The sequence below is a fragment of the Rutilus rutilus genome (assembly GCF_951802725.1).
Source record: "Rutilus rutilus genome assembly, chromosome: 5".
NCBI lineage: Eukaryota > Metazoa > Chordata > Actinopteri > Cypriniformes > Leuciscidae > Rutilus > Rutilus rutilus.
Window position 1 is genome coordinate 34,812,441 of NC_140213.1, and position 13,761 is coordinate 34,826,201.

The 13,761-nt window shown below is 38.7% G+C and overlaps 1 protein-coding gene across 1 annotated transcript in view; it reads left to right on the plus strand.

Moving 5' to 3' along the window:
• tmtc2b (transmembrane O-mannosyltransferase targeting cadherins 2b) overlaps window positions 1-13,761 on the plus strand; it is a 109,111-nt gene that overhangs the window by 48,570 nt on the left and 46,780 nt on the right. Inside the window, exon 2 of the mRNA XM_084409690.1 lies at window positions 1,632-2,205. Coding sequence (XP_084265816.1) covers window positions 1,632-2,205 — 574 coding nt within the window. The remainder of the gene's footprint in view (window positions 1-1,631; window positions 2,206-13,761) is intronic.

Genomic DNA, 13,761 nt, shown 5'->3' on the forward strand with positions numbered 1-13,761 from the left:
ACTTTTACAAAGTAATGGCCGCAATTTCACCGTGTCTTGTCAAAATTTTCCCCCAAGACTACAAAGAAGCTGAAGGATAACACTAGTTCTTTTTGGCAGTTTAGTCTTTTGTAATATCTCCTCACTTTTCCTAGTTCCATCTGTTCTCATGGGGCAGGAGTAGACGGGCGTTCGCTGCTGGCGACTGTGCAAGTGTGCTAGCTAGTAGCAAATGATAAAAGACTTTGGCTCTACAGCCAGGGATCCATTGCTCTTTTTGCATCATATATTTCTCTTGTAAACATGTTTCCATTAAACCTTTTGTCTCCATTCGTTGTTAATTACACATTCTTGGCACCATTGCTGTGAAGACTGATTATTCTGTCGCTTAGATGGTACGTTATCGCACTTGTCACGTATTTCCCGTTGCATGTTTTAATTACAGCTTATGTCATTGCTTGCGCTCTCTAAGGAGACTAATTACACTCAACAGTTCAACACCATCTTCATGTGTGCAGCCGTGTATTCACGATCACAGGGGGTAGAGGGTGTTTGTTTCACAGCAAGATACCACTGCCTAGGGTTTGAATGACATGGATTTTGGCACGGATGACTGCATATGGAATAACGTAACTGCTTAGTTGCTTTGTTTACACATGTTTGTGGTGTTTGTTTGCCTTGAGGGCTCTCTCAGTCTTGTTGGGCGGCGCAACACAGGCAGACAACGTGGGCACAGTATGTGTCTATGGCCACTAGAGCATATCCCGCCCTGCCTCCCCCATTCTCTGCACAACTCTATGCTTTTATGAGGCCTTCTTCAGACATATTTAGAGTCCCAAGCCTTCTCCCAGGGAGGGAGAAAATGGCTGATTACTCCTTCAACTCGCTCTTTTCTTGCATTTCTGCATTTTTCATTCCCCTTAGATTGTATCTTTCTCTTTGTCTTTGAGTTTCTTTTTGGCAAAGTCGGATCGCTTTGATTGACAGCCATTTGGTACCACTCTGTGCTTGCTTACAGCTAAATGGATGTCCCTGTTTTTCTTTATATCACTTATTTATTTTTGGTCAAGTGTGCGGTACATATCTTCAGTTTCTAAACGTTGAGGAATGTCAGAATCAATGTATTCTCACATATTGATTTGCAGTTTCTATTGATCTTTATGATCCCTATGAACAGTTACATCATATTATAATTAAAACTGCATATATCATTTGGTTTTTTATATTTTTCTTTTCTTTTTTACTTTATTTTAGACTTAAAATGTAGGGTTTCATTGTAAAAATTGGGAATAAATCTATACACAAAAACACAGGAGAAGTTTGCTATATGACAAATGACTGTCAGCTTACATGCAGATTTGTACTTTCACACATGATCTCATGCCTGTGATGTGTGTGTTTTAGGAGTGTTTTAGGAGTGTTAGGGAGACTGGCTTTAGCAAGTGACGAATGTCAATCACAACACTCATAGTGCAGCTCATACAATAATAGAACAAGTGATGTGGGATGAGGACAAACTCAACCTTCACTCTTCAAAGCAATGTCCTTATGTGCACTGTAGTGAATTAATTGACAGTTTTATAAATTTGAATAATTCTGTTAATGTCATTTGACTCTATTTGGATCACCAACTCTTTCTTTTCTCCACACAGCCGTGCTATCAAGACCAACCAGGACCTTCTCCCCGAAACGCCTTGGATCAACATCTTCTACGATGACTTCTGGGGGACACTTCTCACCCACAGCGGTAGCCATAAGTCCTATCGCCCACTCTGCACACTCTCCTTTCGACTCAACTACGCCCTGGGTGCCTTAGATCCCTGGGGTTACCACCTGGTCAATGTGGTTCTACACTGTGCCACGACTGCCCTGTTCTCTAGCCTCTCAAGGCTGCTGCTTGGGTCGGGTTGCTGGAGCCTGCTGGCTGGGCTTCTCTTTGCCGCTCACCCCATTCACACAGAGGCCGTGGCGGGCATTGTGGGCCGGGCCGACGTGGGAGCCGCCCTCTTCTTCCTTCTGGCCCTACGCTGCTACATATGCCATTGTGCCATGAAGACGAGTGCCCACAGGCGAAGCTGGACGTGGTTTTTGGCCACCTTGGCATGTGCTTCCTTCAGCATGCTGTGGAAGGAACAAGGTGTAACGGTGCTGGCTGTGGCTGCCATGTACGATGTGTTTGTCTTCCACAGGTTTAAGCTACAGCAGGTTCCCGCTCTCTTCCAGAAGGTAAACAGCCTTTATCTGCCATTTGTAAAACCAGCTGTGTGTTGTTGTTTTTTTAATGCATGTATTTGATTTCCTAAACGCAGTGGCCCAGCAAACTATGGATAGTGCATGTGTGTGCTGGTGGATAATTTGTATAAACGGTCATGTGTAGTGTTTGCTTTCCATCAGGATAAAATTTGGAAAACATTTTGGCATGTATGTTCAACTGAGTGAACCGTAACAAACCGTATAGTTTTTTTTTTTTCCTTCTTCGTAATGGACTAGAAAAATGCTAGCCAAGGGCAATCAAAAGAAAATTGGTGTTTGTTTGGTGTATTAACATACATACATCTGGCCAGAGATGTTTGTGTTTTCACTTGGCAGCACACGACGATCTGTAATTACACGAAAACGTTTCTGCACCACATCAAATTTCGGTAACCTTATTGCATCTATTTTCACTGCCCTGATTTTGAGTTTACTGAACACTGGCTCCTTAAATTTCAATGACCCGCTCTGCTTTCTCAAACTACCGTTCATCTGAACCCGACACGGGTGAAGTCAGTCCCCTGTAAACTCCTGTTTTTAATGAACCCTTTATAATTGGAAAATTTTCAAGTGAGGCCGGAAAAGCCTGGCTAACATTCTGAAATTGTTTTATTAACGGTCAGAGTGAAATCGCAACGAATGCTAATGATGTCTAATGATGTGGATGTATTGTGTTTACATGAGAATGGTAATTAGCGCAGCAATCGCTCATAAACATTAGAAGTCAGTGTGTGTGCATATAGAGTTATGGTGGAGAAAGCTGGACAGGGAAATCAATGATATTAGAAGGATTGCACAAAGCGGTGCCCTGCTCCTTAGGGCAGATCTCTGTTCTTCCAAGAACCCGACTATCAGGTTGAGTTTTGCTCAACCCTGGCTTGTCAAAAGGATTTACCATCAACTCTCAGAACACAGTGACACTCGTAACCCCCAGCCAATCAGTGCAAGCTGTATTGATGTGTGCACAAATGTGACTAGGATTAGAGACCCATTGAATTCTCATGCCAGGGTGTAAAGATAATGTTAATAATGTATTCATATTTATCAGAAATAAACCATGGGGACAATTCCTCAATTCCACAATAAGTGCCATATTGGATTGTTGGTGATATTACAGATTGATTTATTGCATCTGTTGATACTCGATATATTGGTTGATTTTGAATATTTAAATGTTCATGCTTATTTCCTGTATTTTTACAGTTATATAACCATTGTCATCATGTAATGCTCAATTAAAGTTAATGTTTAAGATCTTTAGCAGATCACAAAATAAATATACATTTTTCATTCTATACATAATTTTGTGATCCCTAAATTCAGTTGACTGTAGTTTTTATTTGGTTAGACAAAATAAAATAATTGGCCAGAATTGTAATATCGTGCATCCCCAAAGGGACCTTTGCAAAAATAAAAATATACAGACTTTCACGTGCTCACGAGAAACGTTCACTAAATCGTACAATAGTTTTCTTGAGCACGCGATAGTTTCTCATGCGCACATGAAAGTCTGTATATTTTTATTTTTGCAAAGGTCCCTTTAGGGGCTCCGTAGGTAACAGTTGTTTAGATTGAGAATTTATTTAAATGAATTTATTCATTCAAATAAATGCATTTAAATGTGCATTGCGCAAGTCTCTGAGTTTTTGCAGAACTATGCCCCCTTCTGGCGACACGCGAAACTGCAACCAGAGTTGTGCACGCGGTTATGTGGAGTTTGCGTTGGGGTTTGGGATGAACTAGAAGCCGGTCTCTTTGAATCCATCTTCTACTTGTGCAAAAGTCGCTTGAGTTGTCTTCGCTGATGCGGATAATGGCGGCGAATACACAAACCTGCCAGAGATAGCCAGGTGAGCGTGAACGCGCATGACGTCACGCCCAGTCGATTCCGTCCCGAATCCCTCTTATTTATTTTACTGTACAGGATTATAGAGGCAATCGCAGTGATCATAGAAGGGCTCATTCAGCCCATCAGGCAATTGTTTAAGCATGTATGGGTTAGAAAAACGGGTATTTTTAACATGAAAAGTTGCTTAATGCACCTTTAATGGAAGACATGCTCTGCGTTTATTGTGTGTTAGACAGAAATGTGCTCATACCAGAAGAAAATGGGGCAAATTTAGACCTTGAAGTTTATTTCTGACACTTATGGCCACAAATCATACAAACATTGTACAGTACACCAGTGTATTTTGGACCAGCATGGCTTTTCATCATAATGGCCTGTGACATCTCAGAGAGAGGCTGAGCTGTGATGCTGTCTGCCTTTGGATTATTCATAGATTGCAGCAGACAGGCCCTCTAATGGCACATCACTTCAGCCCGGGAAGCCTGGCCTATAGGTGTTAAAGAGCACGATCTCTCATATCTGACATCTCTTCTCACTCTGATTGACCATCTCCCCATCAATCATCAGCTCTTCTACTGGCCCAGCTGTCGTTTTAATTAATCCATACAGTAGAAATGCTTTGCTCTGCAGTGTGCAAGGGAGCATTCGCTTGTCGGCAAACCCATGTGCTTCAAATATCCTTTCTGCATCATGTCCCGGCTGTGTTTTCACATTGCTGTCATCTGGTTAAAAAGTCTTAGCATGTTGTCAGAGGCAAATAATTCCAGATTTACTTCTTTGAGTAGAGACTGAGTCACTCTGACTTATGACAGCTTAACATAAAGTAGAGTCGAAGGGGAAGCCAGAATTACTATGTAAACACATAAGCATCAAGGCATCTACGATCCGCAAGCCCAAGGGCAAATACCTCTCATCTGCCAGGCTGCAGTGCGGCGATAATTCCAGAGATGAAAGCTGGATGGGTTTTAGTGAGGAGACAAACTGCTTCCTACATCCAAGGGCCCGAAGACTCATTCGACGTAATGAGACAATAAACTAAATGGGGGGAATAAACTCAAAAACACCAGCGTTTAGATGCACATCTGTCAGTGTGGCATAATAAGCACATCTATAATTCTCTCTGCAATGCACTTTTTGGTGCAATACGTCTGTGGGCTTGCTTAATGTGTGAGGCACAGGGACATATTAATGGCCGTTCATCGTCAGTCCATATTAAATGTGCAGGCGTGTATGAGAATAGCGGTGTGATCGTAAATTGGGCTGCTTATCTGATTGCGCTATTCAGTTTATTACATCATCCCATAGCTTTATATTGATGCTAAATCAGGATGTCTGCTATAAGTAAATGCTCCCCGGGCAGCTGGTCTGGACTCAGGACAATTACTTACGGAGATGGATGGTGCTTTCGATTCAATAATCTCAAGTTTAAGAGGGTCTGGATGTTGTGGGGCTTCTAAATTGCATTAAAATGTTTTTTAGAATCTCCCTGGACTGTTCCGAATACTCAATTTATTTCCAATTTTCTCTAACTTGAATTTGTGTTTTACGTTATACGAGTAAAACCGCAGTGTTTTGATATGCTTATTAGTAGAGTTAAGTCAAAATGGATGCCACATTTAATTTGATGCGAATGAAAATGTGGAACAGAAGTTCAGTCCGTTTAATATTGGTAGTACCATAGTGGTCAATATTTTGTGGTGCTTCATCTTAAGTCATCTCTTCATCTTCAATGCAAAAAAGATTGTTATTCTCATAACGACAAGCACGTAGTGATGTTGTGGAAATTGTTACAACATTATAATATACAAAATTGAGATTTTTTTGAGATTTGCTAGAGAATACATTTAACATTTGTGCTTAAGTGTTTTTAAAGATTAGATGTTAGAGAGTGTTAATGACAGCAATTTATGTAATAAATGAACTATTCAACATCAGCAAATACATGTTTATCCAAAAGTGACCAATATTGATAAATGAGAAAATGTTAATAACCGATATGATACTGATATTTTATACCTTTCTGTCCCTAAATTATGCACATTTCCAGCTTTACAATTCACCTGACTCTTGTGAAATCATTTTGAGAGATATATTACTGCACCTGAGTTGGACTCGATAGCACTGACATGGCTTTTTTTCTTCCGCAAATTCAAAAATGGCTATAAAAAAATAGACTTATATCTTCTAATAGCATTTTTTATCCCCTTAACTTGTAACTCAGTGTCAGAAAGTCTTTTTCCATATCGTTGTAATCATTCACATACTAAAGCTCTTTTGCCTGGTTCAGGCTGTAATGTTCTGGCTGCGCATTCCTCACACCTCTGCTGTCTCTCCGCCGTAATGATAGCCAGACAGACGTATCAGCTGTGAATGCATAATGAGCTTTTTCTCTTTCCATTAGAGCCGGGATTCCATTATCCCTGCAAACAGTTTTTGTGGCTCTATTATGGTTTCATTGTTGAGAAAAATCACACTTGCATTTAAGGAAATCAAGCCACGTCTTGGGTTGCATTTTACTTCTACACTACGGGCATGTTAGAAGTAATTTAAAGCTCTGTTTTAAAATCCAATGAGCTGTCTGCATCCTTACATGACCGATTTGTACACTTAGACATCAACATCCATGTAGAACCCAAATATGTGGAATATTCTACTCAATCAATTGATTCTAAAAGAGTTTGACAATGTATGTTGAGTAAAACAATAACATTTTATTGAATACTTTGTGTTGTATAAAATGTGTATTGTCAAACGTGTAATCATTATTTCTCCTGCCTTGTCGCAGTGCATTATGTGATTTATGCTACGTTAGAATTTGTCTACAATTAGGTATCTTAAATACTTTTTTTTGACGGAATATTGCAGTATTTATTATAAATGATTTATCCGTTTTAATCCCTCGTAATTTTCAATCATAATAACTTCCCCCGCCACTTGCAGCAACATCTCTTCTGTTCTCTGAAGACGTGTTTACTGGTACGAGGGCGAGAGAACCTGTCACTCACATGAGATCACTGCAATAGCAAACCACAACCAACAAATCAATCAATTCCCAATGGACAAAATCAAAAAAGTCCTGCCCTGCTACATTTTTTTCTTGTTCAAGAAGCAGTTTCACTCGCCGTATCATATACGTCCCAATAGGGAATGAAAGACTATCGCAACTTCCATTTCATATCAGGATTTGTACGTTTTGAAACGGCCTCCGTTGGGCACCTGTGATGCCTAAACTGCAGTCTAGGTAGGCAGTTCACTATGTTTCATAAGTTTGCACATGCGTATGAACATGAGAAGGAGAGGGAATGACTTAAGTGCATAAGCACATGTTGAGTTAACAGGGAGCTGCGTTTTAAGCGCCTTTGGCAGCGTCTCCCAGCGAAGCTCTTGGGGGATTTTTATTAAGAGTCCTGGTAGAACTCTAGGATGCTTTTGGTCATTGCTCACCCTTTTAAAAAAGCCTCCACGCTCACAGCCAATCAAAGTGTGCTTGCTGAGATGTTTTACATTTTATACTCCCAGATCGACGCAGATTTTCAAACTTTATCTGTGACCCTCAGTCTAAAACAAAATGAAATTTTAGAGCAGGTCAAACCTGCATTTCTGTCAATGTAGGTTTTAAAAATCTAGCTCTGACGTATAACATTGTTGGCACTGGCAGGTATTGTATTTATGGTGTAATCAGTTTATCTTTATGTGGAAAATGCCGTTTTATTAGCTCATTTTCTGGAACAAGTTAATAGGCTCATTTTCAGTAACAGATACTAGAGTTAGATACAATTAGCACAGCACGTTTGGCATACACACCTTTCAGAGTGAGATCACAATGGTTATTCATCAGCATTAAGCTGTAAAATGTCTTTCCTGAGGACTTGGCAATTTTACTGTTTTTCCACAGTACAAACGGCATTGTTGGTAAGCTAATAAGGTAAATGTGTTTTGTGACAGAATTTTGCATGGCGTTGTGCTCTTTTAGCAGTTGTTTATCTTTTTATATTTGTGTTACAATTTGTTGAACTGCAGTTTTGATTTGGTAAATATGTCGTTAGAAATCAAATCATAGAGAATAAATAGAGGTAAATATACAAATATGAGAAACAACTTTCCATAGTAAAATTAAGGACATCAATAACAATCTAGACACTAGTGAATAAGTGTTATGTATAGAAATAAAGTGTGCAATAGCAGTATGTGAAATAGTGGGTGATATAAACAAACATTATGAATTCCATTTCCGCCACACAAGAAATAGCTGTCAAACATAATTATTTGATGACATGAAAATTCATTATTACGTAACATTTTTTGAGATCATAATTTTGACAATGAGGAGATACTAACTTGTGACAGAAAGTTGAGTTTTTGGTTGTAATTGACTAGTTTTGACTGTTTATCTTTAGTATCTTATCATTTTGCATCCATAATGCATTTATATCATAATTATTCTTTAAAAAAATACATATATACCACAATATACATGTTTTTTTATTGAAAAGAAATTCAAAAACTACTAATAACATCAATGAACATTTTCACTCGGGTATCCAAAGTAAAGGCCATGAGAGTTGTGCTTTAATGCAACATGTTTCTACCATCTTTTTCCCATAAAACCAATGTGGTATTTGATAAGTCTGGTGATTTTACTGTGTGGGTGGTTCAGTTCAGAAGAAGCCCTGGTATGTCAATAAAGCATGTGTTAAGTTCAGCTCTGGGTGTGTGTTGCTGTGTTTTAGGGAACAGGTGTGAATTTATTACATGACCTTGTGTGTACACATGGTCACGTATGCACACTCTTGCACAGATGGCATGTGAATGCTCTAACGCCTTCTGTCAGTGTATGATGAAGTGATGCTTTGTAGGCATCACCACGTACAAGAGCACCTGCCCACCAGGAGCACATTTATATCAGTCTGTATAGCGGCTTCCAAAATCAAAATGGCTGCAAACTAAATTATTTTTTTCTATTGTTATCTTGTTTTCCGGTCTTTTTTCACAATAAATGGGAATTTGAATTAAGGTAAATGCTAAGCTCTCTGCATGCATATATCATGAATTAAAAGAATCTGCTGTGTCGTTGAGGTCAGCACAAGCGGTGACCCTGCTGTGCATTCGGGCATGTCACCCTTTGCCCTCACCCTTTCTCTCAAAAGAGCACAGCAATATCCGTGACGTTTCAGAGATAGTAATTCAGAGATGAACACAATGTGTGAAGGACTCAAATCCGTTTTGGTTTTCCTAACACACAGGAAACAGATCTGCATAAAAGGGGCGGAGTCTAGGACTAGAGGGGACGCTGTGCTCTCCACTGCCACCTTGTGCCCTCTTCACATTGTTTGGACTGTTTTGTACAAGAGATGTTTAGTTTTAATAACCATATTTTAATAAACATCAATTATTGTTCGCTAAGAGGGTACCCAAAAATCTTCTTTTTTTTTCAATAAAAATAAGTTTTAGTTAATTGTTTTATTTTTAAATTTATTCACTTAGAAATGTAGGGCTTGAAGGGTTGAAATATAAGTGAAATCATCTGAAAAGGGAGTAGTTTCAGAGGTGGAGCAATTTAATACATTTTGGTAAAAGCTTCCTTCCTTCCTTCCTTCCTTCCTTCCTTCCTTCCTTCCTTCCTTCCTTCCTTCCTTCCTTCCTTCCTTCCTTCCTTCCTTCCTTCCTTCCTTCCTTCCTTCCTTCCTTCCTTCCTTCCTTCCTTCCTTCCTTCCTTCCTTCCTTCCTTCCTTCCTTCCTTCCTTCCTTCCTTCCTTCCTACCTACCTACCTACCTTCCTTCCTTCCTTCCTTCCTATTTTAAGTTCAATAAAAAAAAAAGTCATATCAACAACAAGAGTATTTGTGTTAATTTATGTATATTTTTTATATCATATTGCCAGATACTTGGTAATACACAGCCCTAATGTTTATATGCATATATATATATATATATATATATATATATATATATATATATATATATATATATATATATATATATATATATATATATATATATATATATATATATACATATAAGATAATAGAGGCAGAGCAGTTTAATACATTTTGGTTCAAAAGCAGTTACCACTGCTCAAAAAAAGCTATAATGGTGTAAGCAGAAGGTTTTGAGATTTTACAAGAAGTATTTCTTTTGTGCTTGTGAAAATGTATCCTGTATCGCTGCCTTTTCCTTGTCTGATTTAATTTATGTGTTCTCAGCTTTGCAGAGAGGTGTGTGTGAAGCGTTGCAAAGCTTCAGTGTTTTGTTTTTCCCAGCGTTATACATAAGAGAGCTTAGATCCAATGATCTGTCATGCATCCTCTATATATAGTGCTCTGTGGTTAGTGTGTCTGAGCGGGTCTCTCCTCTGCTGTCTACCCTCAGACTTGAGTTAATGCAGCCTGGAAACACGAGACTCACTCTCCCACACAGCCACACAGCAGCGGTGATGATCCACTGATCATTTGGAGATATCTGGTATGATGAAGATGATCATGTGGTGAATTTGATTGGTTTTGGCTGACCTGGGTATCTGACATGCTTGCTTCACCTTTGAATGAACTTATTCATTGTTGCAATAAACACACAATAGACAATAAGCCACAGGCTTTGTTCTGACAGGGGTAGACAAAAATACAATTTGTTTTGGAATATCTGACTCAAAATTTAGGTTTTTGTATTATACAAACAAAAATCACAATCCAGTGTCTGCAAACCCAAATATATGTAGTTATATTAATAGCATAGCCTGTCTGAATACTCAATTCTGAGCGACTCAGTTCCATAGGTGTGCAATGAAACCATTTAATGCACATGTAGTTCCAAGTCAGATTAATCACGTTCTATATTAATGCTCTGCTTTCATTTAAGCGCGCACACACGTCATCGCGCTGCACAGACACAGAAGCAGGAGCAGAAACTTCTTGTCAACTCTGCCTCATGACTTTTATTAATACATTAACTTTTCTATTCAATTGCTTCATTATTAGGCTATTACTCAGCAAGGAGGTTCTAACGTCACTGTATTTGAAATAATTAAACTTACAGCTTCACTGCTAGTAGAGAGAATGTTGACTGAATTGTTTGCTTATGTTTATACAAATTTCTCATATTTTTATAATGGGTATAATTGTTCTTTTAAATATTAGTGTTCAATAAATAATACTTTGTTATATAAATAAAGGGTCTGCTAGTGACTGATTTCGACTTTAGTGAAAGTTACATTATTATGACATTTAGATGGTCAATGAAAGAGTCAGTAGCAATATGGAAAGGGACTGAAACAAATGTTGTAAACAAAGACATTATTTCTACACATTGTTTCTTATTTACACACAAACATCGAACTGTTGTATAAAAGTTGTGTAAGTCCCTCTCCCTCTCTCTCCCCCCCTCCCCCCTCCCCCCTCCCCCCTCTCTCTCTCTCTCTCTCTCTCTCTCTCTCTCACACACATAATGAGCTACTACAGCCAAAGCTTTTTATCTCTTATCGGAGGGGTATCTTATTAATCTAATGACGGCAAATAAATTACTTGCAGATTAGCTCACTTTATTGTTTCTGCTCGTAATTTCTCACTCTCTAATTATCAGTTAGCATTATGCTCAGCCGACTCACTCACTCTTGTAATTACTCGATCAGCGAGCAGAGCATACGGAGGTCAAAATTAGATTTGCATTCTACCTCTGAAAACCCACACAATGAATCAAGAATATGTTGATGCGATGTTGGCTAGGGTATGTTTCTGTCTTTATTGATTGTGCACTGCATTGCTGTGTAAATGCTGATGGTTCTTGAGGTGGTGTTTTAAAGGGCAGCTCTGACATGCAGCGTCTTCCTCGTGCTCCTGGAGGTACTGCGTACTCTGGAGACAGTGCTGCCATTTTGCATTTCTTGCTTCACATAAATGGCATGATCATTGAACCATGCATTCATTTGGCTGCATTCAAGGGAAATGTTCAGAGATAGCACTTTCGCTTAGTGCTTTATTCTGGCTTAAAACTGCTTTTAGGAATGTGTGTAAAGGGGCTGCATGTTGCACTTTGGTATAGTTTTATTTTTGCCATTTGAATTTCACTTATAATGTTATAGCCATGGTGCTTACACAACAAAAAACATTGTTTTTTTTTTTTTACATGACCATTTTCCACCATACCTTTAAGACAAATAGTTGATTTATTGACTGTAAATGCCACTGGAATTAAATGAGAACTTTTTCTGCATAGTATTGGCTAAAAAAAAACATTTGTTATTCGATAGATTTTGTAATTGGCACTTTGTTAATTGGCCAAACAAGCACTCATTGGCTTAATAATTGATTTATCAGTAGTTAAAGGTTGTATCAGTGATTTCAGGCCCCCCAAAAAAATTATCACATTCATCTAATCTTTCCTAACGATCCGCTAGCTGCCCGCCCCATAAGCATGCCGTCAAAAAACGCGTTTCTGTAGGCAGCCTAGGCTCTGAGATCTGCACACAAAAACAATTGGTTTCACCAACCACTCAAAACCAAAACAAATAGTGTTCCAACCAATCACCGACAGGGGGGAGGGTGTTGTGAGGTTTTGAGCCAGCTTCTTCTTCAGCTCCGACTTCGTGCAGCCGTGCACGAGCACAAAACCTCACAACATCCTCCCCCTGTCGGTGATTGGTTGGAACACTATTTGTTTTGGTTTTGAGTGGTTGGTGAAACCAATTGTTTTTGTGTGCAGATCTCAGAGCCTAGGCTGCCTACAGAAACGCGTTTTTTGACGGCATGCTTATGGGGAGGGCAGCTAGCGGATCGTTAGGAAAGATTAGATGAATGTGATAAAAAAAATAAAAAATTACATTTTTGTGCGGCTTAATTTGCATAAAATCATGGGTGGGTGGGAAGTGTTGAGTTCTGTAAGTTAGAGTATATCTATTGAAACTATTTTATATTTCAAGTGAGCAAAATAAATCCCCTTTATCTGATGTCCTCTTTAATACAAAGATCTTCATCACTGCAGTAGAAATCAGCTCTGTAAATTTAAGAGACCACCTATGTTCTAACTTAAGAGAATGATGATTGTGTAACTGGATATGTAAAATGTAATGTTTCACTGAACGATTTCTAAAGGTCTGGAGTGAGATTTCTTATGTGGTTGGTATACTGTAGGACTCTTTCTCCACATATCTCTGTGCTACGCTACGCACTAATTTCTATAAAACCAAGAGGGAGAGGAGAAATATAAATTCATGCTCATTATCACAACAAAGAGGCAGTTTAAGCAGTGTGATTATTAATGATCACAGGGACGTCTGCGGGGTAACTCCTCTTTCTCATTTCACGTGTATATTTTGTTATTTATGCTAATGTGCACAAAAAGGTTGCATGATGCTCTACAGCTGGTTTTTTTCTAATCTTCTTCAACCCACTCTTTCATTTTTTTCTAGTTCTCACAGCATTACTACAGTCTTGTTAGTTTTGTGTCCATTTACAATGTGGACGTGTCCTGATGATTTGCATTTAGCACTTTATAAACACTCACAAACAGGGATGTATCTATTATAGAGGAAGCGTCCTTTTTTTTTTTCTTTTTTTTTTTTCATGAATTGGACTGATCCGGTTTTGAAGTTCAGCTGACTCAATGATCCAATCGCAGCTGTAAACATATCATATTTAGTGAATAAATTCAGATTGGCTGGGCAAAGTCATGTTGCTGAGAACAGTTAT